At 47.5% G+C, this 19694-nt stretch overlaps 1 protein-coding gene across 1 annotated transcript in view; it reads right to left on the minus strand.

Moving 5' to 3' along the window:
• The window catches only part of HIPK3 (homeodomain interacting protein kinase 3), a 283073-nt gene that overhangs the window by 240275 nt on the left and 23104 nt on the right, over nt 1-19694 (minus strand). The window contains 1 exon segment of the mRNA XM_030200637.1: nt 9849-10905. Coding sequence (XP_030056497.1) covers nt 9849-10903 — 1055 coding nt within the window. The 5' untranslated portion in view covers nt 10904-10905.

A 19694-nucleotide genomic window follows, 5' to 3' on the forward strand; every position in this document is an offset into this window, starting at 1 on the left:
CCAGTCTAAAGCAAACGCTGACAGCATGGTAAGCTTTGTGCATCAGGGGCTTAGTGTCCCTATCCTCTCCTTATATTCAGAACTGCCCGTGTGTCCCTATCCTTCCCCAGCATTGCCTTGTGTCCCTGTCTCTATTCTTATTCCATACCCAGCACCTCTTGTCTGTGCCTTATCCCTCCCCTTTCTTCCCTTCCTCCCACACTCCTGGTCCAACATCTCTCCCCTGCCCCCACCCCCATTAGTGGTCTGGCAACTCCCTCTCTCCATCTGTGGATCCTGCATCTCTCCTCCTCCTGTTTCACCCCCCCCCCCCCCCAGTCTGGACTCTCTCTCCCTCCTCTTGTGCTCCCCTTTCTGGTAGGTCCAATACCTAGACACCAGGATCGATTTTATAGGAGCCACATTAACCTGGCGCCTGGGGTTTGTCGAGACCTGGAATATGTATTTTACAGAGTTTAAGTTGATAACACACTTACACGGATAATTCAACCAAACAAAAAAACCTCAACTCAAAAAACAAAACAAAACTGGTTTCTTTTTTAATTTGCCCTAGCAACATCTGGGTACGCTCAGGAATATGTCACGATGACTTAAAAGTTTTAATATCTATTCAAGATCAGACTCCAAAACAATCAAAGTACCTAGATTCAAAAATACCTTTTAATAAACAATTTGATAGTAACTGCAGTACACCCAACACTGTTTACACATACAAATATCCTTAAATATCTGTAAGTGTAAACCTACTCACATGTATAGCAACTGACTTCACACCATGCTGACCTCGGGTGAATGAACGCCCTTCAGAGCAGCATTCCTAGGCTTGTTTCACTGCAACTGCCAGACAACTTCACCATCTATAGTAATCAAATCTCTGGTTACCACCTCCTTTGCCTATTTTAAGAAATCCTCCAATACATGTTAGTCTAATGTCATTCAAAGTGATAGATCATCATCAAGTGTAAGCCCTAGAGAGAGGAACTGTATTTAGGTTCTCTCATTCAGGCTTCACTTACTAGTGCATATTATCAAAGCTTCACATACCTACAAATCAAATAACTCCCTTCTTTAAAGGGACACAACCGCTTGGCCATTTTTTTTACATTATCTAATGTGTGTAAAGTTCAACGTATTGCTTTTAATCTTACTTTAAAAGACCCTTCTAGAAAAATATATGTGTTGTAAAATAACACCCATTACACACAGTGAAACAAGATGTATGTAAGCAAAAGCAAAGATGGAAATACTTTATAAAAGACAGTCGTTATAAAACTACTCTTTTATAAAGTATTTCTGTCTTTGCTTTTACTTACAGATGTTATAAACAGCCCCCAGATAACCTGAGAACTTATACAAAAAAAAAAAGAACTTATAAAACCAAATTTGGTGAAACAGATCTTAATTTATTATTTCAAAATACACCTTTGCACAGATGGTTGTCTCCAGAAGCAAGAGGCACACCCCTTCTTAATGTTTACAGGTTTCATACCCTTTCTTTTTATTACATTAAGTATCTGCCCCTAAGTTTCTCATTGGATACTGATCACATTTACCAACCCCTAAAGTATTTCTGACTTTGCTTTTGCTCACAGACATTACAGAAATTTGCTTACAGTGCAGAAATGAGTATCTTCAAGAAGAAACTCAAATGGGTAAATTCTCTTTTTTCCTGCGTTTTGGCTTTCCAATTTTTTTTTTACATTTTTTTTTTGCCTTTTTTTGGACCTTTTTTCAGATTTATTTTTGCTTTGGTTCTTTTCTTGAGGTATGTTTTCTTCTGTCCATCACCCTTCCCACACCTTATGCCAATCTTGCACTCCTGCTAGCTTCTTCCAGTGGCTCCCACAGCATCTCTCAAACCCCTTCTCTTTCAGGGCAAGACCAGCTCTAACTCTCTCGGTAATGGCAGCAAGTATTTTTGGGTCCAGGTGGCAAGAATGAGGCACAAGTTTCAGGAAACTTGGACATCAGCTACCTAGGATTTTTTTTTTTTAGCACCTGCAAATATGATTTAAAGCACCGAACAAGAAAACACATTTGTTTGAGTTTTAGGTGTATTAGATTGTAAGCTCTTTGAGCAGGGACTGTCTCTCTTTGTTAAATTGTACAGCGCTGCGTAACCCTAGTAGCGCTCTAGAAATGTTAAGTAGTAGTAGTATTTTTAGTTTGGGACCAGTGAGCTTGACATCAGTCCAGGCAAACTGATAAAAACTATTGTAAACAAAATTACTGACTGAAGACGTACACAGTTTAATGGGACAGAGTTAACATGGATTTAGCCAAGTGAAGTCTTGCCTCATTGATCTTTTTTTTTTTTTAAGGTATGCATAAATCTGTGGATAAAGGTGAGCCAATTGATGTAGTATAACTAGATTTTCAGAAAGCTTCTGACAAAGTCCCTCATAACGATTCCTGGTAAAAAAAAAAAAAAAAAAAAAAGAAGCTATATACGTCTGTTGTGTTCACAGATCATCATCCTGGAGAAGGACCTCTGTTGGGTGACAAAGGCATACATGGGAGTGAAGTAGATATTGCACTGTACATGGAAGAAAAGTGTTTATGAACAACTGGAAAAACTGAAAGTGGACTAAGTCATGGGGCCAGATGACATACATCCAAGATACTGAAGGAGCTCAAAAAGGTTCTCTTAAAGATTTGTATAACAGATCCTTGAAAACAGGTGAGATTCCTCAAGACTGGAGAAGGCAGACGTGGTCCCTCTCCTACAAAAATAGTGACAGGGAAGAAATGGGAAACTACAGGCCAATAAGCCTCATTTCAGTGGTAGAAAACCTTTTTGGAGGCACTGCTGAAGAAAAGGATGGTACAATTCTTAAAATCTAATGACTTACAAGATCCAAGCCAACTTGAACTTCTCTGGTACTTGGAAGATTAAACCAGTGGATTAGCAGAACAAGCCTTTTCCATAACTTGAATTAAGTGTTTTTTGGTGTTTCACTGTGTGTAATTTTTTTGTTTGTTTTGCTATTCAGCTTGCTTTCTTTTAGTTCTTTTCCTGTGTGTTATATGTTTCATTTTTTAAATTTGTATACCGCTTTCAACTATATACTAGCAAAGGGGGTATAGTAAGCCTAAATAAATAAAGCAGGATGACTACTGTATTTTTATATCAGAGCTTCCCAAACGTGGGTCATGGCTATATTTGGAGTCATATCATTATCCTACACCACTGGGGGGGGGGGGGGGAGTCACATGAAAGATTGGAGATGTGCCTGTAACTAACCAGTTGTATGGAACAGAAAATGTAAACATTTAAATATAAAATCATTCAAAAATAAACGCAAAACAATGTAGAACCACAAGTCTATCACCTGCAAGTAATGCACAAAAAGACACAACAATGATTCTCAATATGGAAATTCTCCCTCAATCCGAAAAATACTATCAAGGTGTTGAAAATAGGCTTTGCAATTAGTAGTACAAAAGCAAAATCCGTACAAACACCTCAATACCTGAAGCAATGGGAAACTACTCTAAAAAGATAGAGGGCGGGGACCTATTATCTGCCATATCCAGGGATGGGTCTGGCTCTACTCTGTGGCCCTCCTGCAACTGGCTAAGAGGGACCAACTCCAGCTCGGGACTGAGAAATACTCCAAAAGATCCAAGTCTCTGGAAACCCACCCTGCCTAAAAAGCCTGGTTGCTAGATGACTCTGGCCATCATCTGGGGACCCCAGTTCACTAGGATCAGTTAATGAGAGCCTTACAATGAGAAGAGCCAAGGATTGCCTGGAGCCCCCTCCTCCCCCAAAGAGACTGCAGCTGATGCCTCTGCAGATGCAGCATCTACCCTCCAGTTTGGGGGGGGGGGGGGGGAGAGGAGTTAAGAACCTTGTCCTCAGGACCCTCCCCCACTCTAGGGACCTAAAATTCTGAAGTGTACCCAAGTCAGAAAACATGCAATTGGGAACCTGAGTCCCCCTAGCACATGGACTCAACAGGTGCCACTAGAAGCCCAGCTGCACAGATTCCCACCAAACTCTGGTCTGCAGCCAACAGGGGGATCACAAAACAAACCTGCCTCAATATCAAGCCAAGGGTAACCTCAGTCCAGTGAGTGGCCCCTTGGCTGAAAAATGTTGCTTTAACAGCCTCTTCTTTCCCTGAGGAACTACATGGAAGGCTCCAACACTATCTCAACATTAGGAGAGATGTAAGCACCAGTCATGCTTTCACTGCAACAGTTCCTGAGGCACCTGACCTGCTGTACTTGGCATTAGATCACACCTACCCTCCCTCCTCCAACAGCCTAAATTTGCCCTAGCCCATTCAAGCCCCCGTGGCTGCTCCCAAGGGCCCCTGGAGAACAGCGCTAATAGAAGACAGTCTGTTGAAGAGCTCTTCCACCTTTACTTTTCTTAAATAAACTAGGCCAGCAGAGGCAGATTCCAAGAGAAAGAAAAAGAGAGAGAGAGACCGGGAGAAGCACAACGGACCCGTAAGGGCTCTTACTCACCATTCCCATCCTGGTTCCAGTGGGAACACATGGACACAAATGACCTACAGGTGCCAGTCCTAATGGACAAAATCCTATGCAAGTGGCTTCCCTTCCAGTTCAACTAGGGTAATATCCACAAGATCCCATACTAAGGCACTGGAAATCAATCATAGGTCCACAGACCTCAATCTATGCCCAGGGAGCCATGTCAATGACAAGAATCCTGCTGTACTAGGGCAAACTACAATCATCTACTGGAGCAGAAAAATACTGATAAGATCCAGAGCTGCATCACTCATTATAATGGCGGTAATATTAGTTAGCATAACACACTTGTGTAGTCCAGCAGAAAAAGGAATATATGCTTTGGTTAATGACCTGTTATTAGGGTTAGGAAAGTACCAAAGCTATTCCAAAACCAAAAAAAAAAAAACATATCAAGTAATGAACAAAATTTGATGAGAGCTGCAGTTTTGTGGTATTACTACCACTACTACTATTTAGCATTTCTATAGCGCTACAAGGCGTACGCAGCGCTGTACAAACATAGAAGACAGTCCCTGCTCAAAGAGCTTACAATCTAATAGACAAAAAATAAAGTAAGCAAATCAAATCAATTAATGTGTACAGGAAGGAGGAGAGGAGGGTAGGTGGAGGTGAGTGGTTACAAGTGGTTACGAGTGAAAAGCAATGTTAAAGAGGTGGGCTTTCAGTCCAAGGATGGGGCAAGACGTAGGGGCTCAGGAAGTTTATTCCAGGCGTAGGGTGCAGCGAGACAGAAGGCACGAAGTCTGGAGTTGGCAGTAGTGAAGAAGGGAACAGATAAGAAGGATTTATCCATGGAGCGGAGTGCACGGGAAGGGGTGTAGGGAAGGACGAGTGTGGAGAGATACTGGGGAGCAGCAGGAGAAATTAGGACTTACCTGATAATTTTCTTTCCATTACTTCTTCACACTATTCCAGGACGAGCAGGTAGTCATGACCATCGACCAGCAGGTGGAGACAGAGCATACAGAACTGAGACCTAATGCATAGCCCACTGCTACCAGCCAAGTTCCTCATTATCAGTCCGAAAGCAAGGAAGAAGCATGTATAGCATCTGCACAACTTAATAGACCCAGACTGCAAGAAACCAAAGCTCCCGAAGGCTCGGTCCTGAGAAGCAGACCGCCCATAAAGCGCAGAGCTACGCCCAGGGACAGGCATCAAGAAACGGTAAGGCTCTTGGAATGTGAAGAAATAATTGAAAGAAAAATTAGGTAAGTCCTAATTTCTCCCTCCATTACATTTCTTCCCACTATTCCAGGATGAGTGGGAAGTTCAAAAGCTATCCCTACGAGGGTGGGAAGACAAACCTGCCGCCCACAGGACCGACGCCCCAAATGCTGCCTATGAGAGTGCAGCAATGTCCACCCTGTAGTATGCAGCAAAGCCCAAGTCGCCATCCTGCAGATATCTCCCAGAGATGACGAGGCCTCCACCCAAGACACGCCCGTACACTGGGTAGAGTGCGCCTTCAAAACCAGGAGCCTTTCCCTCCAGGATATAGGCTGCAGCCACCACATCCTTCAACCAACGGGCGATAGAAGCCATTAGACGCAGCTTCTGCATACCAAACAGCATAAAAGAGAGTCTGTCCGACCGCCGAAAGTCGTTAGTAACCTCAGGGAGGAAAACTGATCCCTGACCTCTTCCTTACAAAAGGACAGGAGCTCCACCGATTGACACGGAAGGCTGACACCACCTTGGGTAAAAAGGTGGGCACAGTCTGAAGCAAGACCCTTACCTCAGAAAAACAGACAAAGGGGACCCTGCAAGATAGTACCTGAAACTCAGATGCGCCGTGCCAAAGCAATTGCCACCAGAAACATAATTCTCAAGGTAAGGTCTTTCACAGTCACCTTTCGAATGGGCTCGAAAGGTGGATACTGTAGGGCCCAAAGGACCAAGTTAAGATCCCAGTCCAGTCCGGGAAGGATGCCCGAAAGGGCGGCCTCAAGCGGTTCACCCCTCTCAGAAGTAAATCACATCTTGATGGGTTGCTAAGGATGAATTTTGCAAGCGGCCCCAAAAACATGCCAGAGCTGCCACCCGAACCTTCCAAGACCCTAATACCAGGCCCTAACACAACCTGTTTCTGCTGGAATGCCAGAATATGGCCAACAACAGCAGCAAAGGGAACCAACCCCAGCTCAGAAAACAGCCCCCAAAAAGTATGCCATACTCAGGCATAGGCCGAAGTACTAGAATACTTCCTAGTCTGAAGTAGGATAGTAATGACAGAGTTCGAATAACCCTTCTTCCTCAAACAGGCCCTCTCAATGGCCAGGCCACAAGACCAAAGGGGGAGGGGATCCTCCATGACCACAGGCCCCTGACGGACAAGCCCACGACCCAGAGGGAGCCTGAGCAGCTCCCTGTCTAGGAGCAAAACTAGGCATGAGTACCACTGACACCACGGTCAATCCAGGGCCACCAGAACCATGCGACCCCAATGGCTCACCACTCTCTTCAACAGTCAATGAGGAAAGGCATACAGCAACCCCTCCCTCGGCCATGGCTACAGCAGAGTGTCCAGACCCGAGTCCCACTCTCTGCTGTGAATGAAGAGCCTTAGACTTTGGCATTGGCCCTTGTGGCCAAGAGATCCAGAGATGGAAAGCCCCAGCGCTGAAACAGTAGATGGAATGCTTCCTGTGACAGCACCTACTCTCCAGGGTCCTGAGTGTGATGACTGCCTCCATGTTGAGAGACCCTGCGATGTGAGCTGCCAAGAGAGAGCAGGTGTTTCTCTGCCCAGGACATCAAGAGGCCAGACTACTCTGCTAGCTGACTGCTGCAAGTTCCTCCCTGCTTGTTGATGTAGACAACTGTCGTCGTATTGGAGAAGACCCTCACAGAGGCCCTTCTGAGAAACTGTGCAAATGATTCCAGAGCCCGACACACAGCCTAAAGCTCCAAGCAACTGATGGACCACCACACTTCCACTGGAGACCATGAGCCCTGAGCCATGTGGCCCAGGTAATGGGCCCCCAAGCCCGCCAGATTGGCCTCTGTGGTCACCACATCCCAATGCAGAATTGGAAAGGGTACTCCGAGCTGCAAGGACTGTGGCCTCAGCCACCACTCCAAACTTCGTCTGGCAGCTAGCGCTATAATCCTCCGAAACCGGAGACTAGTGACTGGGAAAGGATGACTGAAGCTGCCTCATATGCACCCTCACCCAGGACACCACCTCCATGGCTGCAGTCACTGACCCGACAAACCACACATAATCCCAGGCCCGAGGCCTGGAATGAAGCAGGAGCATTTGAATTTGATGCCGCAACTTCACATGGCAACCCTCCGTCAGGAGCACGTGGGCCTGTCTGGTATCAAACAGCACTCCCAGGTACTCCAGCTGCTGCTGCTGTATCCAACTGGTAGCCCTAGAACTGCTCCAAGAGGAAGACCATTGGTGCCACTGCATACAGGCCCAGGCCACAGAAGAGCTGTACACTGAGGCTTGAAGCCCCAGAGCAGCTACCTCAAAGGCCTGATGCAAAGCTTGCGATCCAGAAATCCTTCAGGGCAATGCCACCTTCCACTGGCAAGGTGTGTTTTTGGTGACCACCATAAATAACCAGGGAGTCCAACCTATCCTCCTTCTCCTCTAGCACCAGAGGATAAAGATGCATCATTGCCCTCACGACCTTAAGACCGGCGTTCGGCACGCTCCACTCCACGGTGATGAGGTCATAAATATCCAGGTGAATGGGAAAAGCCATGGGGAGCCCTCCGAGTCCCTTCATAATGCCTTCCGCCTGACCTCCCACCAGGGCTCCAGAAAGCTCTTCTAAAGTGCCAAACCGCCAGCACCTCAGAAATCAGGGAACTCAATTCCTCCCTGTAGAACATATGCAGCACCCGAGGGTCACCCCTCTCCTGGGAAGGGAGTTCACCCTCCTCCAAAGGTTCTGCAACTGAGGGCCCCTCTGAGGACACAGAGGCTACCTCCGAATGGAGGGATTCCTGAGACCAAGTCTCAGCGGGATCATTTAGAACCTCCACTCTGGCTCTCTTGGGAGCTGGGGTCCAAGAAAGCACAGACGGTCTGCAAACTCCAAGATGGAAAATGAACGAAGCAGATCGTTAAAAGAAAAAACGTAGTTTATTGGTAAAAACTAATTAAAATTTATGTGTACGTATATTTTAATTAGTTTTTACCAATAAACTAATTTTTTTTTCTTTTAACGATCTGCTTCGTTCATTTTCTCTCTTGGGAGATGGGGAAGATCCCTGGGCTCAGCCTGCAGCAGTGCCCGAGAACCTGACTGAGAACCAGTGCCCTGGTAGGCCATGTGAAGCAGGAGCACAAATTGGGGAAAATGGCAGGCCTTGGCTCACCCAGTCCCTCTGCAGCCCACCTGCCGTTTCTGCTACCTGTGCGGGAGCCTCCCATGCAGTGACATCCATGATAGCCGCTGCACACACCTCTTGGGGAGAAGAGCAAGCAGGAAACATCCCGAGAGACCCGGCACCCAGGAACTCCCGCAGCTGAGAAGCTGAAGGCAGCCCCTAGTTTCTCTCACTCGTCGAAGCAGCACTTCACACTTTCTGCAGGTCTGCTGAGCAGAAGAGCTCAGGAAAGGAAACCACCCTCGGCCCTTTTTTTTTGAGCCTCTTTCGTGCCAGCGAAAATGGGTCTCTTTTCCCTGCAGGAAAGTTGGACAGCCTACACGCTCCCTGCAACTTGAGCAGCACTCCTCAAAAAACTGCACAGGGACAAAGAAGCACTATCAGAAGGAGAAACCTCACTAGTGTGCCCCCCCCCCCCCCCCCCGTTCAGGCCTCTCCTCAAACAGAGCCCTCTGTCGTCTTTCCCTTTAGCCCCCCCCCCCCCCCCCCAAGTGCTTAACAGACTCCAGAGAAGAGCAGCCAAGAAAGGAGCAGAGATCACCCCAGGAACACAACACAACAAGGACCCAGCACCACCAGGTATGTCGGTACCAGCACAGTCCGCCTCACTCTACTAGGGACCAGCTGAAAAGGAGCAAAAGCCTCAAGACAAGAGACAGAGTAGTCTGCCCATCCATCTGCTGGAGATAGAAGATATTGAGGAACTGGGCTGGTAGCAGTAGGCTATGAACTAGTTCTGTATGCTCTATCTCCACCTGCTGGTCGATGGACATGATTACCCACTTGTCCTGGAATAGTGAGAACGTACGTAATGGAATTTAGCCTCTTTCTATAAAACTTGGTTTTAACCCACAGCAATTTTTCTATTTACAATTATTTCAACTAGAAAATTAACACTACTGAAGAAAAACGTTAAATACCCTAGAAGAACAGATTTGTAGTGATGAATTGATCATTATATAACAGAAGAAAAGAAACCTGTCTCTTACCTGTAGTACCGGGACTGCAAGTAAGTTGAACAAACAGTCTTTGAGACATGGCTGGCAGATCCAAAATCTATTACTTTAACCCTGTATGGCTGCCGAACAGGATCCACCAACATAATATTCTCTGGTTTGAGGTCAGCATGGATTAAACCCAGACTTTTAAGTTTTTTCAGTGCAGTGGCCACCTGTTGAAGAATAGGCCTAATTATTTTCAGTGGCAGAGGACTGAATTTATTTTGCTTTAGAAAGTCATACAAGTTCTGTTCCAACATCTCAAAAACCAAGCACGTGTGGTTACGATGCTGAAAGCATTCATAAGCTCGTACAAAGTTAAATTCATCTGCATTTTCACCACTCAGTCTTGCCAGTATGCTCACTTCTATTTGACCTTGGCGGGCATAAGAAGGATGATTCTTCAAAATTTTAATGGCCACAATCTCATTCGTCCCCCTTTTCCAGCACTTGACTACCTGTCCAAAAGTCCCACGGCCAAGAAAGTCAAGGACCTCATATGTGTTTTTCACAGAACACAGCACTTCATGATGTACTAATTGATAATCACCATCGCCATTGGTACCACTCTGCTTTGTTGTAGTAGCTGCCACAACAGACATAGGATTCCCCACATTTGTCTGCAACATTGCCGGTAATATAGACAGTTCATCAACTATCTGCATTGCTCCACTTGGGTTATCCAGTTCTTCACTCTTACGCTTCAATCCACATCGGTGCCGACTGTCCAATAAATTTAGCCCATTCCTTTCTTGAGGTGCCCCAAGTGGAGGTTGCTGCCCCTCTGGAGCACCTTCAGTACTTATTAAAGAACCAGCACCTGTCGGCAACAAGAAACTCTGTGGATGTTTTGTATGAATTGAAGTATCAACTCTGTTTAAGGGACGTGCAGCTCCAAAGATTTGACCATTCACGCAGGTCCCTGGATACGTTCTTTTGAGATATACACAACTGCTTGGCTCAACTTTAAGCTTCTTCACTCTACAAAAGGCACTTGATTGTGTTTGATAAACAAATGGTGGATATATCAAGACTTGAGAGGCCATACCTGAAAATAAGTAAACACAAAATACATAAATCAGACTGCCATTTCCTTCTAAGTTCATAAGAACCGTTCATATGAATTGCTTGACAAGATTATTCATTAGAATAGGGTTTAAAATATTTTATTACTTTTGAACAAGCATAGCTTTAGCTCTACAGAGAAGATCATAAACCCTATAAAATAGCAAATTTACTGAAGCATTTTTAACTATATTTAATTTAAGCTGCTGGAAAAAAAGGTGCTAAAAACTTTGATTTGAAGAATGTAACATCATAGTATGTTATATTTAATACACCTGCCTGTCTCAGGAGATTTTCAGATGTTTACAAGAGGAACAGAATACAGCTAAAATTAAACAAAAAGAATGAATTGAGAACATGCAAATAAGACAAATCTAAACACACCCACTTAAGGGGGCCTAAAATTAGAATAGAAAAGTATAGAAAATCATTAGTGAATGACAAATCAAATTAACTCCAAAATCAATTCTGATGTAGCAGGCCTTCAAAATGGGAAAAAAAAAACCCTCACTTCCCCCCCCCCCCCCCCCCCAAAAGAGGAGTCCCACTGCTTACATTCTAACTTCCCTTCGAGATGGTTTTTCCAAATCCTCTCAACCCCAGCTAAGAGATTCAAATTTAGAAAGCAAAAACTTAAAAAAATAAATAAATTGCAGTTTTCTTAGATGATGTAGCTAATCCCATTTTGGTGTCAATCTCCCATGCAATAGAAAGCAAGATTAAAATTAATTTTACTAGCTTTAATATAATGTTAAATCTATAGCTATTGGAAATATGAATTAGAAGGTAACCCAAATTCCCACTGTAGATGTGCAAAGGATTGTAAAATTATGTCTTACCTGATAATTTTCTTTCCTTTAACGCAACAGATGAATCCAGGAACTAGTGGGTTAAGTCCGCCTACCAGCAGGTGGAGATAGAGATAAACTAAAGGCAGTGATGCCAGACGGCCAGCTCCTTCCTCAGTTAGTATGTCATTCGTAAGCATTTGCCAAGGCCAAAAATATGAAACCAATAACAACCAGAAACCATCCTCACTATGAAAAACATACCAAATAAGAACTTAGAAATAACCAACTTGATCCAGAAATCTGAATCCTTTCCGTGTCCCCATATATGTCTGAACTCTGCAAAAGAGAACCCGGAAGGAAAAAAAAATAGCCACAATCCGCGGAAAATGAAAAAACAGTCGGCTGAACTAGGGAGGGATCCTGGATTCATCTGCTGCGTTAAAGCAAAGAAAATTATCAGGTAAGACAATTTTACCTTCCTTGTCACTGGCAGCAGATGAATCCAGGAACTAGTGGGATGTACCAAAGCATTCCTTAAGTAGGGTGGGAAGCTGACGCTCCCCACGCCAACACTCCCGCCTCAAAACTCACATCCTCCCAAGCAGACATGTCTAGCCTTTAATGCTTCGCAAAAGTATGATGGGACGCCCAAGTAGCCGCCTGACAAATCTCTTCCAGAGATAAGGCCAACGCCTCCGCCCAAGAAGCCGTCTGTGCCCGAGTAGAATGCGCTTTCAGGGCCACTGGAGATGCCCGCCCTTGTAGCAGATACGCCACTCCAATGGCTTCCCTAATCCAGCGAGCAATGGAAGCCTTAGAAGCCGCCTCACCTCTTTTCGATCCCGACAAGAGCACAAAGAGATGATCCGAGCGTCGTAACTCGTTAGAGATCTGCAAGTACCGAAACAAGGCTCTCCGCACGTCCAGGAAACGTAGCAAGGCAAACTGCCCCGGATAATCCTCTCTTCGAAAAGACGGAAGATGAACTGCCTGATTGACATGGAAAGCCAAAACCACTTTAGGTAGAAACGACGGCACCGTCTGGATAGACACCCCTGCTTCAGAAAACTGCAAAAAAGGATTTCTGGAAGACAAAGCCTGAATTTCAGAAATCCTCCTAGCCGAAGCAATGGCCATCAAAAACACTGTCTTAAGTGTTAGATCCTTCTCAGAAACCTTATTCAACGGCTCAAACGGTGGGGCCTGGAGGGCTCACAGTACCACATTCAAATGCCACGCCGGGCACAGCTGCCGCAGAGGAAGCCGAAGCGCCCGACGTAGGAAATGGACAAAATCAGAGTGAGCTGCTAAAGAGGAACCGTGCAGTTTGTCCCTAAAACAAGCTAGCACGAAGGGAATTAGATGCCAATCCCTTTTGAAGACAATCCTGAAGGAACTCCAGAATAACTGGAATGTCCACCCGAAAAGGCGATTCAGCACACAAAGCACACCACGCCGAGAAAGCTTTCCACACTCGCGCATACGCTGCTGAAGTAGACTGCTTCCGTGCCCCCAAAAGAGCGGCAATGACTGGTCTTGAAAATCCCTTCTTCCTCAGCTGCCGCCTCTCAATAGCTAGGCTGTAAGACCAAAGCGGGAGGGATTTTCCATCTGAACTGGCCCTTGATGCAGCAGATCGAGAGTCACAGGAAGTCGCAATGGTGGCTCTGAGAGTGCCCGAACGAGATCCGCATAGCACAGCCGTCGGAGCCAGTCTGGGGCCACTAGAACGACTGGCCCCCGATGCCGCCCTATGCGGCAAAGAGCTTTCCCTATAAGAGGCCACAGAGGAAAAACATACAGTATCCGTTGTTCCGGCCATGGCTGGAGAAGAGCGTCCAATCCTGCGGATCCTGGCTGCCATTTGCAGCTGAAGAACTGGGGAACTTTGGCATTGCAAGCCATGGCCATGAGATCCATTACTGGTCTTCCCCAACATTGACAGATCAGCCGAAAAGCAGAGTCCGACAGCGTCCATTCCGCTGCTTCCAAAAGAGTCCGGCTGAGAAAATCCGCTTGAACCCACATGTGTGCTGCCGACAGACTCTGAACATGCGCTTCCGCCCATACTAGAAGATGCTTCCACTGCCAAGGGAAGACTGCTAGTGCCCCCCTGCTGATTGATGTAGGCCACCGTCGTGGTGTTGTCCGAGAATACATGAACCGCCTGCCCCTGCAGAAGGTCCTGAAAACTCCGCAGCGCATTCACGACTGCTCGCAACTCCAGACAATTCATCAGCCAAGTCGCTTCGAGAAGGGTCCACGATCTCTGGGCTACTCGATGAAGACAATGGGCTTCCCAGCCTGCAAGGCTGGCATCTGTCACGACTACCACCCAATTGGAAGACGCCAGAGAAACACCCTTCTGCAAACTGGCTGACTGGAGCCACCACGCGAGACTGCCCCTGGCCCGGCTCGACCAAGGACGGTGCCATTGATAATCCAGCGACGTCGGCGACCATCTGCTCAAAAGGAAATTCTTAAGAGGCCACATGTGAGCCCTTGCCCATGGAATGACCTCCAAGGTAGCCGTCATGGAACCGATGAGCTGAATATAGTCCCACACTCAGGTAGCGTAACGACTCAATAAGGTCCGTACCTGAGAAAGCAATTTGATCCTTCGCCCCTCAGGGAGAAACATCTTCCCCCGCTTCATATCGAACTGCACTCCAAGATATTCCAGACAGAGTAGGAACCAGATGACTCTTGTCCAGATTGACCACCCAACCTAAGGATTGCAACATCGCAATCACTCGGTCGGTAACCACTCGACTCTCCTCTGCTGTAGTCGCCCGAATCAGCCAGTTGTCGAGATATGGATGCACCCAAATCCCCTCCTTCCGCAGGAACGCCGCTACCACCACCATTACTTTGGGAAAAAGTGCGTGGGCAGTGGCCATCCCGAAAGGAAGTCCAAAACTATAAGTGCTGACTGAGCACTGCAAATTGGAGAAATCGCTGATGGGGCTGTCAAATTGAGAGCCGTCAAAAACTCACCTGGTTGAACAGCAGCAATAACTGCCCTCAGCGTCTCCATGTGGAATTGACGAACCTGCAAAAAACTGGTTTACTTTTCTGAGATTGAGAATAGGCCAAAAAGCCCCTCCTTTCTTTGGCATCACAAAGAAGATGGAGTATCGACCTGTGCGCCTTTCGAGAGGAACAGTCACAATAGCCCCTATCCTTAGCAGGTCTCGCAAACACTGCAGAACCGCTGTCCTCTTGGCCCACGATAAACAGTGGGACTCCAGAAAAAGATCTGTGACGGGTGAGAAGAATTCTAATTTGTAGCCCTCCCGCACTACATCAAGCCCCACTGGTTCGAAGTAATTCTTGCCCACTCTGGAAGAAAGACAGAAAGCAGAGTACCGATCTGCTCTCTTCCCAAGTGGACCTGTGCCCCGTCATTGGGAGGATCGAGCCGGAGCCCCCTGACGAGAGGGGGGTTCAGCAGAATGCGTCTCATTGTGAAAGGAAGAAAGCTGCCCAAAATGAAAACACTGGAAGGCTGTGTTGGAGCGCCCCGGCCGATATCGTCGCGACTCCCTGAACCGTGACCTTGAAGCTCCCTGCCTGGGCATAGACTTGGTGAGATTTGGAATTCCCCAAATCTTGAACAATCTTTTCTAGGTCTTCCCCAAAAGGCAATTTCCTTCGGAAAGGCAATTTAATAAGCCGCTACTTAGAGGCCATATCCGCAGCCCAATGACGGAGCCACAGAAGACGTCAAGAGGAAACGGTCAAGGCCATGAGTTTGGCCGAAGCATAGACCAAATCATACAAGGCATCCTCCATGTACACCAGCCTAATATCCATCAGGTGCAATTGAGGAGCGTCCGACATATCCGACTCCGAAAACGAATCCATGACAGAATGTAGCCAACTGAGACAAGCTCTAGCCACATAAGAACTACAAACAGAAGCTTGCAGTGTCAAAGCAGCCACTTCAAAGTCACGTTTCAAAGAGTCCTCCAGCCGTCTGTCTTGCAAATCCTAGAGTGCCACACCATCTTCCACTGGAAGAGAAGTCTTCTTAGTGACCAGAGCATCCACCCTAGGTACAGCAAACTTCTCTAAACGATCCGCTGAAACCGGATACAACCGGGCCATAGCCCTGGCCACTTTCATCCCCCCATCTGGATCCGTCCACTAGGCCGAAATCAACTCTTCAATAGCTTCATGTACCGGAAAGGCCTTAGGTCGTCTAGTACTAGCCATCTTGGGGTTGACCGCATGAAAAGCCGCAACCTCAGGGTCCTCTATATTCAGGGCTTCCAGCGCCTGAGAGATAAAGGAGGACAACTGCTACTTATGGAAAAATCCTCACAGCGGAAGAGTTCTCCGGTTGGTCAGTGAGGACACCGTCCTCCACCCCCATCTGCTCCGAGAGAGCCACCATGGAGGAAGCTGCAGGTGACCGTATGCAGGACCCCTCCTCAGACCCCAAAGAAAGCTTGGCTTTTTAAGGGAGGAGAAATTCTCTGGGGAAAACCCCAAAATCTCTTGGTTACCCCCAGAGGGGATCAAAGCCCGAAGCTGTCGCAGCCACGTGGGGAAGGCAAGTCCCTTTTCAACAAAAACACTTGGAGTAGCAAAATAAACTCTAGCAAAAATGCCTCCGCCACAACGGACATCGCAGCCATGGCACCTGCACCACTGCCCACAGTGCCTGACGCCCTCCCCCCCGACTCCCCTAGCAGCGGAGAAGCTTTGCCCAAAACCACTACCGCGACCGTTCGCAAAATGGTGCGAGAATCGCCAGGCTCCAGGCGGAAAAGAACGCTCTTGGGGTGGGGGGGGGGGGCACCGCTCTGTCGAGTCCTGCCAAATCAGCGCACCCCGCTCTGCAAAGACCCGTCACCAAACGCCGTTTCCCGCATCGGGAACAGCGTTTTACTGCCTCCGCTGCCATCGCCCGCCCCCGAACAGGAACCCAGCAGGACTTACCCCAGACAGGGAAAGCATGGGAACAGACAGCTGAGCCGAAGAAAAAAAACTCTCCGACTCCACTTTGAGGCAGGCTCAGACAAGCAGGCAACAGAAAACAGGACTCAGACAGCAGTAACACAAACCCGCTCTCAGCAAAAACACACTTCCCTGTGCTTCTCTGTTTCTCTTTTAAACAAATTCTACGGTTCTCTTTTTTTTTTTTTTTTTTAGCACGGAAGCAGAAACAAACAGGGAAGGAAAGGAACAGCAAAAGCCTGTTCAGAGGGAATTTGAGGTGAGCAGGGACCCAGCAACTGCGTACGCTGCCAAAGGGGACACCACCAGTCTGCCACCCCCGGCTCAAACTGGCCACCGGCCCAGGAGCACCCTCAGAGGCCTTGGCCCCAGGAGCTGGAGAAAAAGCCATCCACCACCTGCTGAGATAGAGACATACTAACTGAGGAAGGAGCTGGCCGTCTGGCATCACTGCCTTTAGTTTGTCTATCTCCACCTGCTGGTAGGCGGACAACCCACTAGTTCCTGCATTCATCTGCTGCAAGTGACAAGGAATTGAAGCTATTCTCCTGCAAAAGGTGCCCTACTGTCCAAATGTCTTCCGATTGCCACTGATCACTTGCTTTTCTTTTTTTAAACTATCCATTACACCACAGTGGCCACTTTCCAATCTCCTGAAGGAAGTAGAAGTAATAACTAGAACCAGGTTACTTACAAGCTTCAAAAGGAATTTTGTACTAAAACAGTTATTAGGAAGGGAAAATTAGGTTCTTACCGTGATAATTTTCTTTCCTTTAGTCATAGCAGATGCAGCCATTACAGATGGGTTGTGTCCATCAACCAGCAGAGGGAGATAGAGAGCACACTTTTTTCAGTGCCTCATACCAGCTTGCTCCACTGCCTCTCTTCAGTATTTGAAGCTTTCAAAGCAGTATGGCAAACCGCAATGGCAATAACATGAACTTTTCTCACAGCGAACGATGGCCCTACAACAAAGGGCATTAACTCAGAATGGAGGGAATGAAACATCCTCCCGGAGGGCAAAAACTCATCCTCCACTGAGACATAACTGGAGGGAATAAACTCATCCTCCAAAACATGAAACTGGAGGGAATTAAGTCATCCTCCTTTAATTGAACAAGAATCCTGAAGACTGTTTTCCGACTTTCTCCCAGGGACGGAATCTCCAGGAAACACGAACAGAACCTGAAATAGATTTACAGCAGATAGCATCAGACAGGGAGGGATCATGGCTGCATCTGCTATGACTAAAGGAAAGAAAATTATCACGGTAAGAACCTAATTTTCCCTTCCTTGTCATCAAGCAGATGCAGCCATTACAGATGGGATGTATCAAAGCAATCCCTAGATAGGGTGGGAACAAGCCACACCACGCGCCAGCACTTGCGCTCCAAAATGTGCGTCCCTCCTGGCAGCCACATCCAGCCTGTAATGTCGGGCAAAAGAGAGCTTAGAAGCCCATGTTGCTGCACTACAAATCTCTTGAAGAGAGAGTGCTCCAGTTTCAGCCCAAGAAGAGGAAATTCCTCTAGTGAAATGCGCCTTAAAGGCATCAGGCGGAGGCCGGCCGGCAAGCAAATAAGCTGAAAAGATAGATTCTTTAAGCCAGCGGGCAATAGTGGCTTTAGACGCTGGAGACCGTCTGCGAAGACCTGATAGCAAAACAAACAGATGATCAGAGGTCCTGAAAGAGTTAGTAACTCGCATATACTGTAGCAGAGTCCTGCGCACGTCCAACAGGTGCAATTGCCCAAAAGATTCTGGAAACTCCTCCTCGACAAAGGAGAGCAAGAAAATAGGTTGGTTTAGGTGAAACGCTGAAACCACCTTAGGCAAGAAGGAAGGCACCGTCCGAACCGTGACCCTAGACTCTGAAAATTGCAGAAAAGGGTCTCTACAGGACAGCGCCTGGAGCTTTGACACCCGTCTCGCCCAAGTAATGGCCATTAACAAGATGGCCTTCAGTGTCAAATCTTTCACTGAAGCACGCCGAAGCGGTTCAAAAGGAGCACCCTGAAGGGCCTTCAGCACGAGCCCCAGGTTCCAAGCTGGACAAGGTGCACGCATGGGAGGACGGAGCCGAAGAAACCCCTCTAAAAATCCGTGCCACATCCAGATGAGCAGCTAAAGACACGCCTTCAACCTTGCCACGCAGGGAGGCCAACGCTGCCACTTGCACCCGCAGGGAATTATAGGCCAAGCCTTTTTGTACACGACCCTGTAAAAAGTCTAGAATCGGCGAAACAGGAGCCCGCAGGGGTGTGATTCTAGAAGCACACCAGACTTCACACTGGCGCCAAATCCTGGCATAAGCCACGGAAGTGGAACGCTTGCGGGCTTGCAGGAGAGTGGTAATTACTTTATTGGAATAGCCTCTGCCTCTCAATTGTGCCCTCAATCGCCAGGCCATAAGACCAAATCGGCCGGCGTCCTCCATGGTCACCGGACCCTGTGACAACAGGTTGGGAACCAGAGGTAACTGAAGGGGAACCTCTACGAGCATCTGTCGGAGGTCCGCATACCAAGGCCTCCTGGGCCAATCCGGGGCGACGAGAACCACTTCTCCTGGATGCAGCCGAATCCGCAGGACCACTCGCCCTATCAAGGGCCACGGAGGGAACACATACAGTAGGCCCGGAGGCCAAGGTTGAGCCAAGGCATCCAACCCTTCCGCGCGAGGATCTCTCCGTCTGCTGAAGAAGCACGGGACTTTGGCATTGGAGCTTGTCGTCATTAGATCCATCACGGGCTTGCCCCACTTGGCACATATCTGCAGGAACACTTCGTCTGCAAGTTCCCACTACGCTGGATCGATCTGGTGCCCGCTTAGATAATCGGCTTGCACGTTGCTCTGACCTGCAACGTGAGCTGCCGACAGAAACTGTAGATGCAGCTCGGCCCAGTGCAAAATTTGTTCGGCCTGCGCGGCTAGAGCTCTGCACTGAGTGCCGCCTTGTCGATTTATGTAGGCCACTGCTGTCATGTTGTCCGACATCACTCTGACAGCCAATCCTTC

Source organism: Microcaecilia unicolor, chromosome 4, assembly GCF_901765095.1.
Source record: "Microcaecilia unicolor chromosome 4, aMicUni1.1, whole genome shotgun sequence".
In the NCBI taxonomy this organism is placed as follows: domain Eukaryota; kingdom Metazoa; phylum Chordata; class Amphibia; order Gymnophiona; family Siphonopidae; genus Microcaecilia; species Microcaecilia unicolor.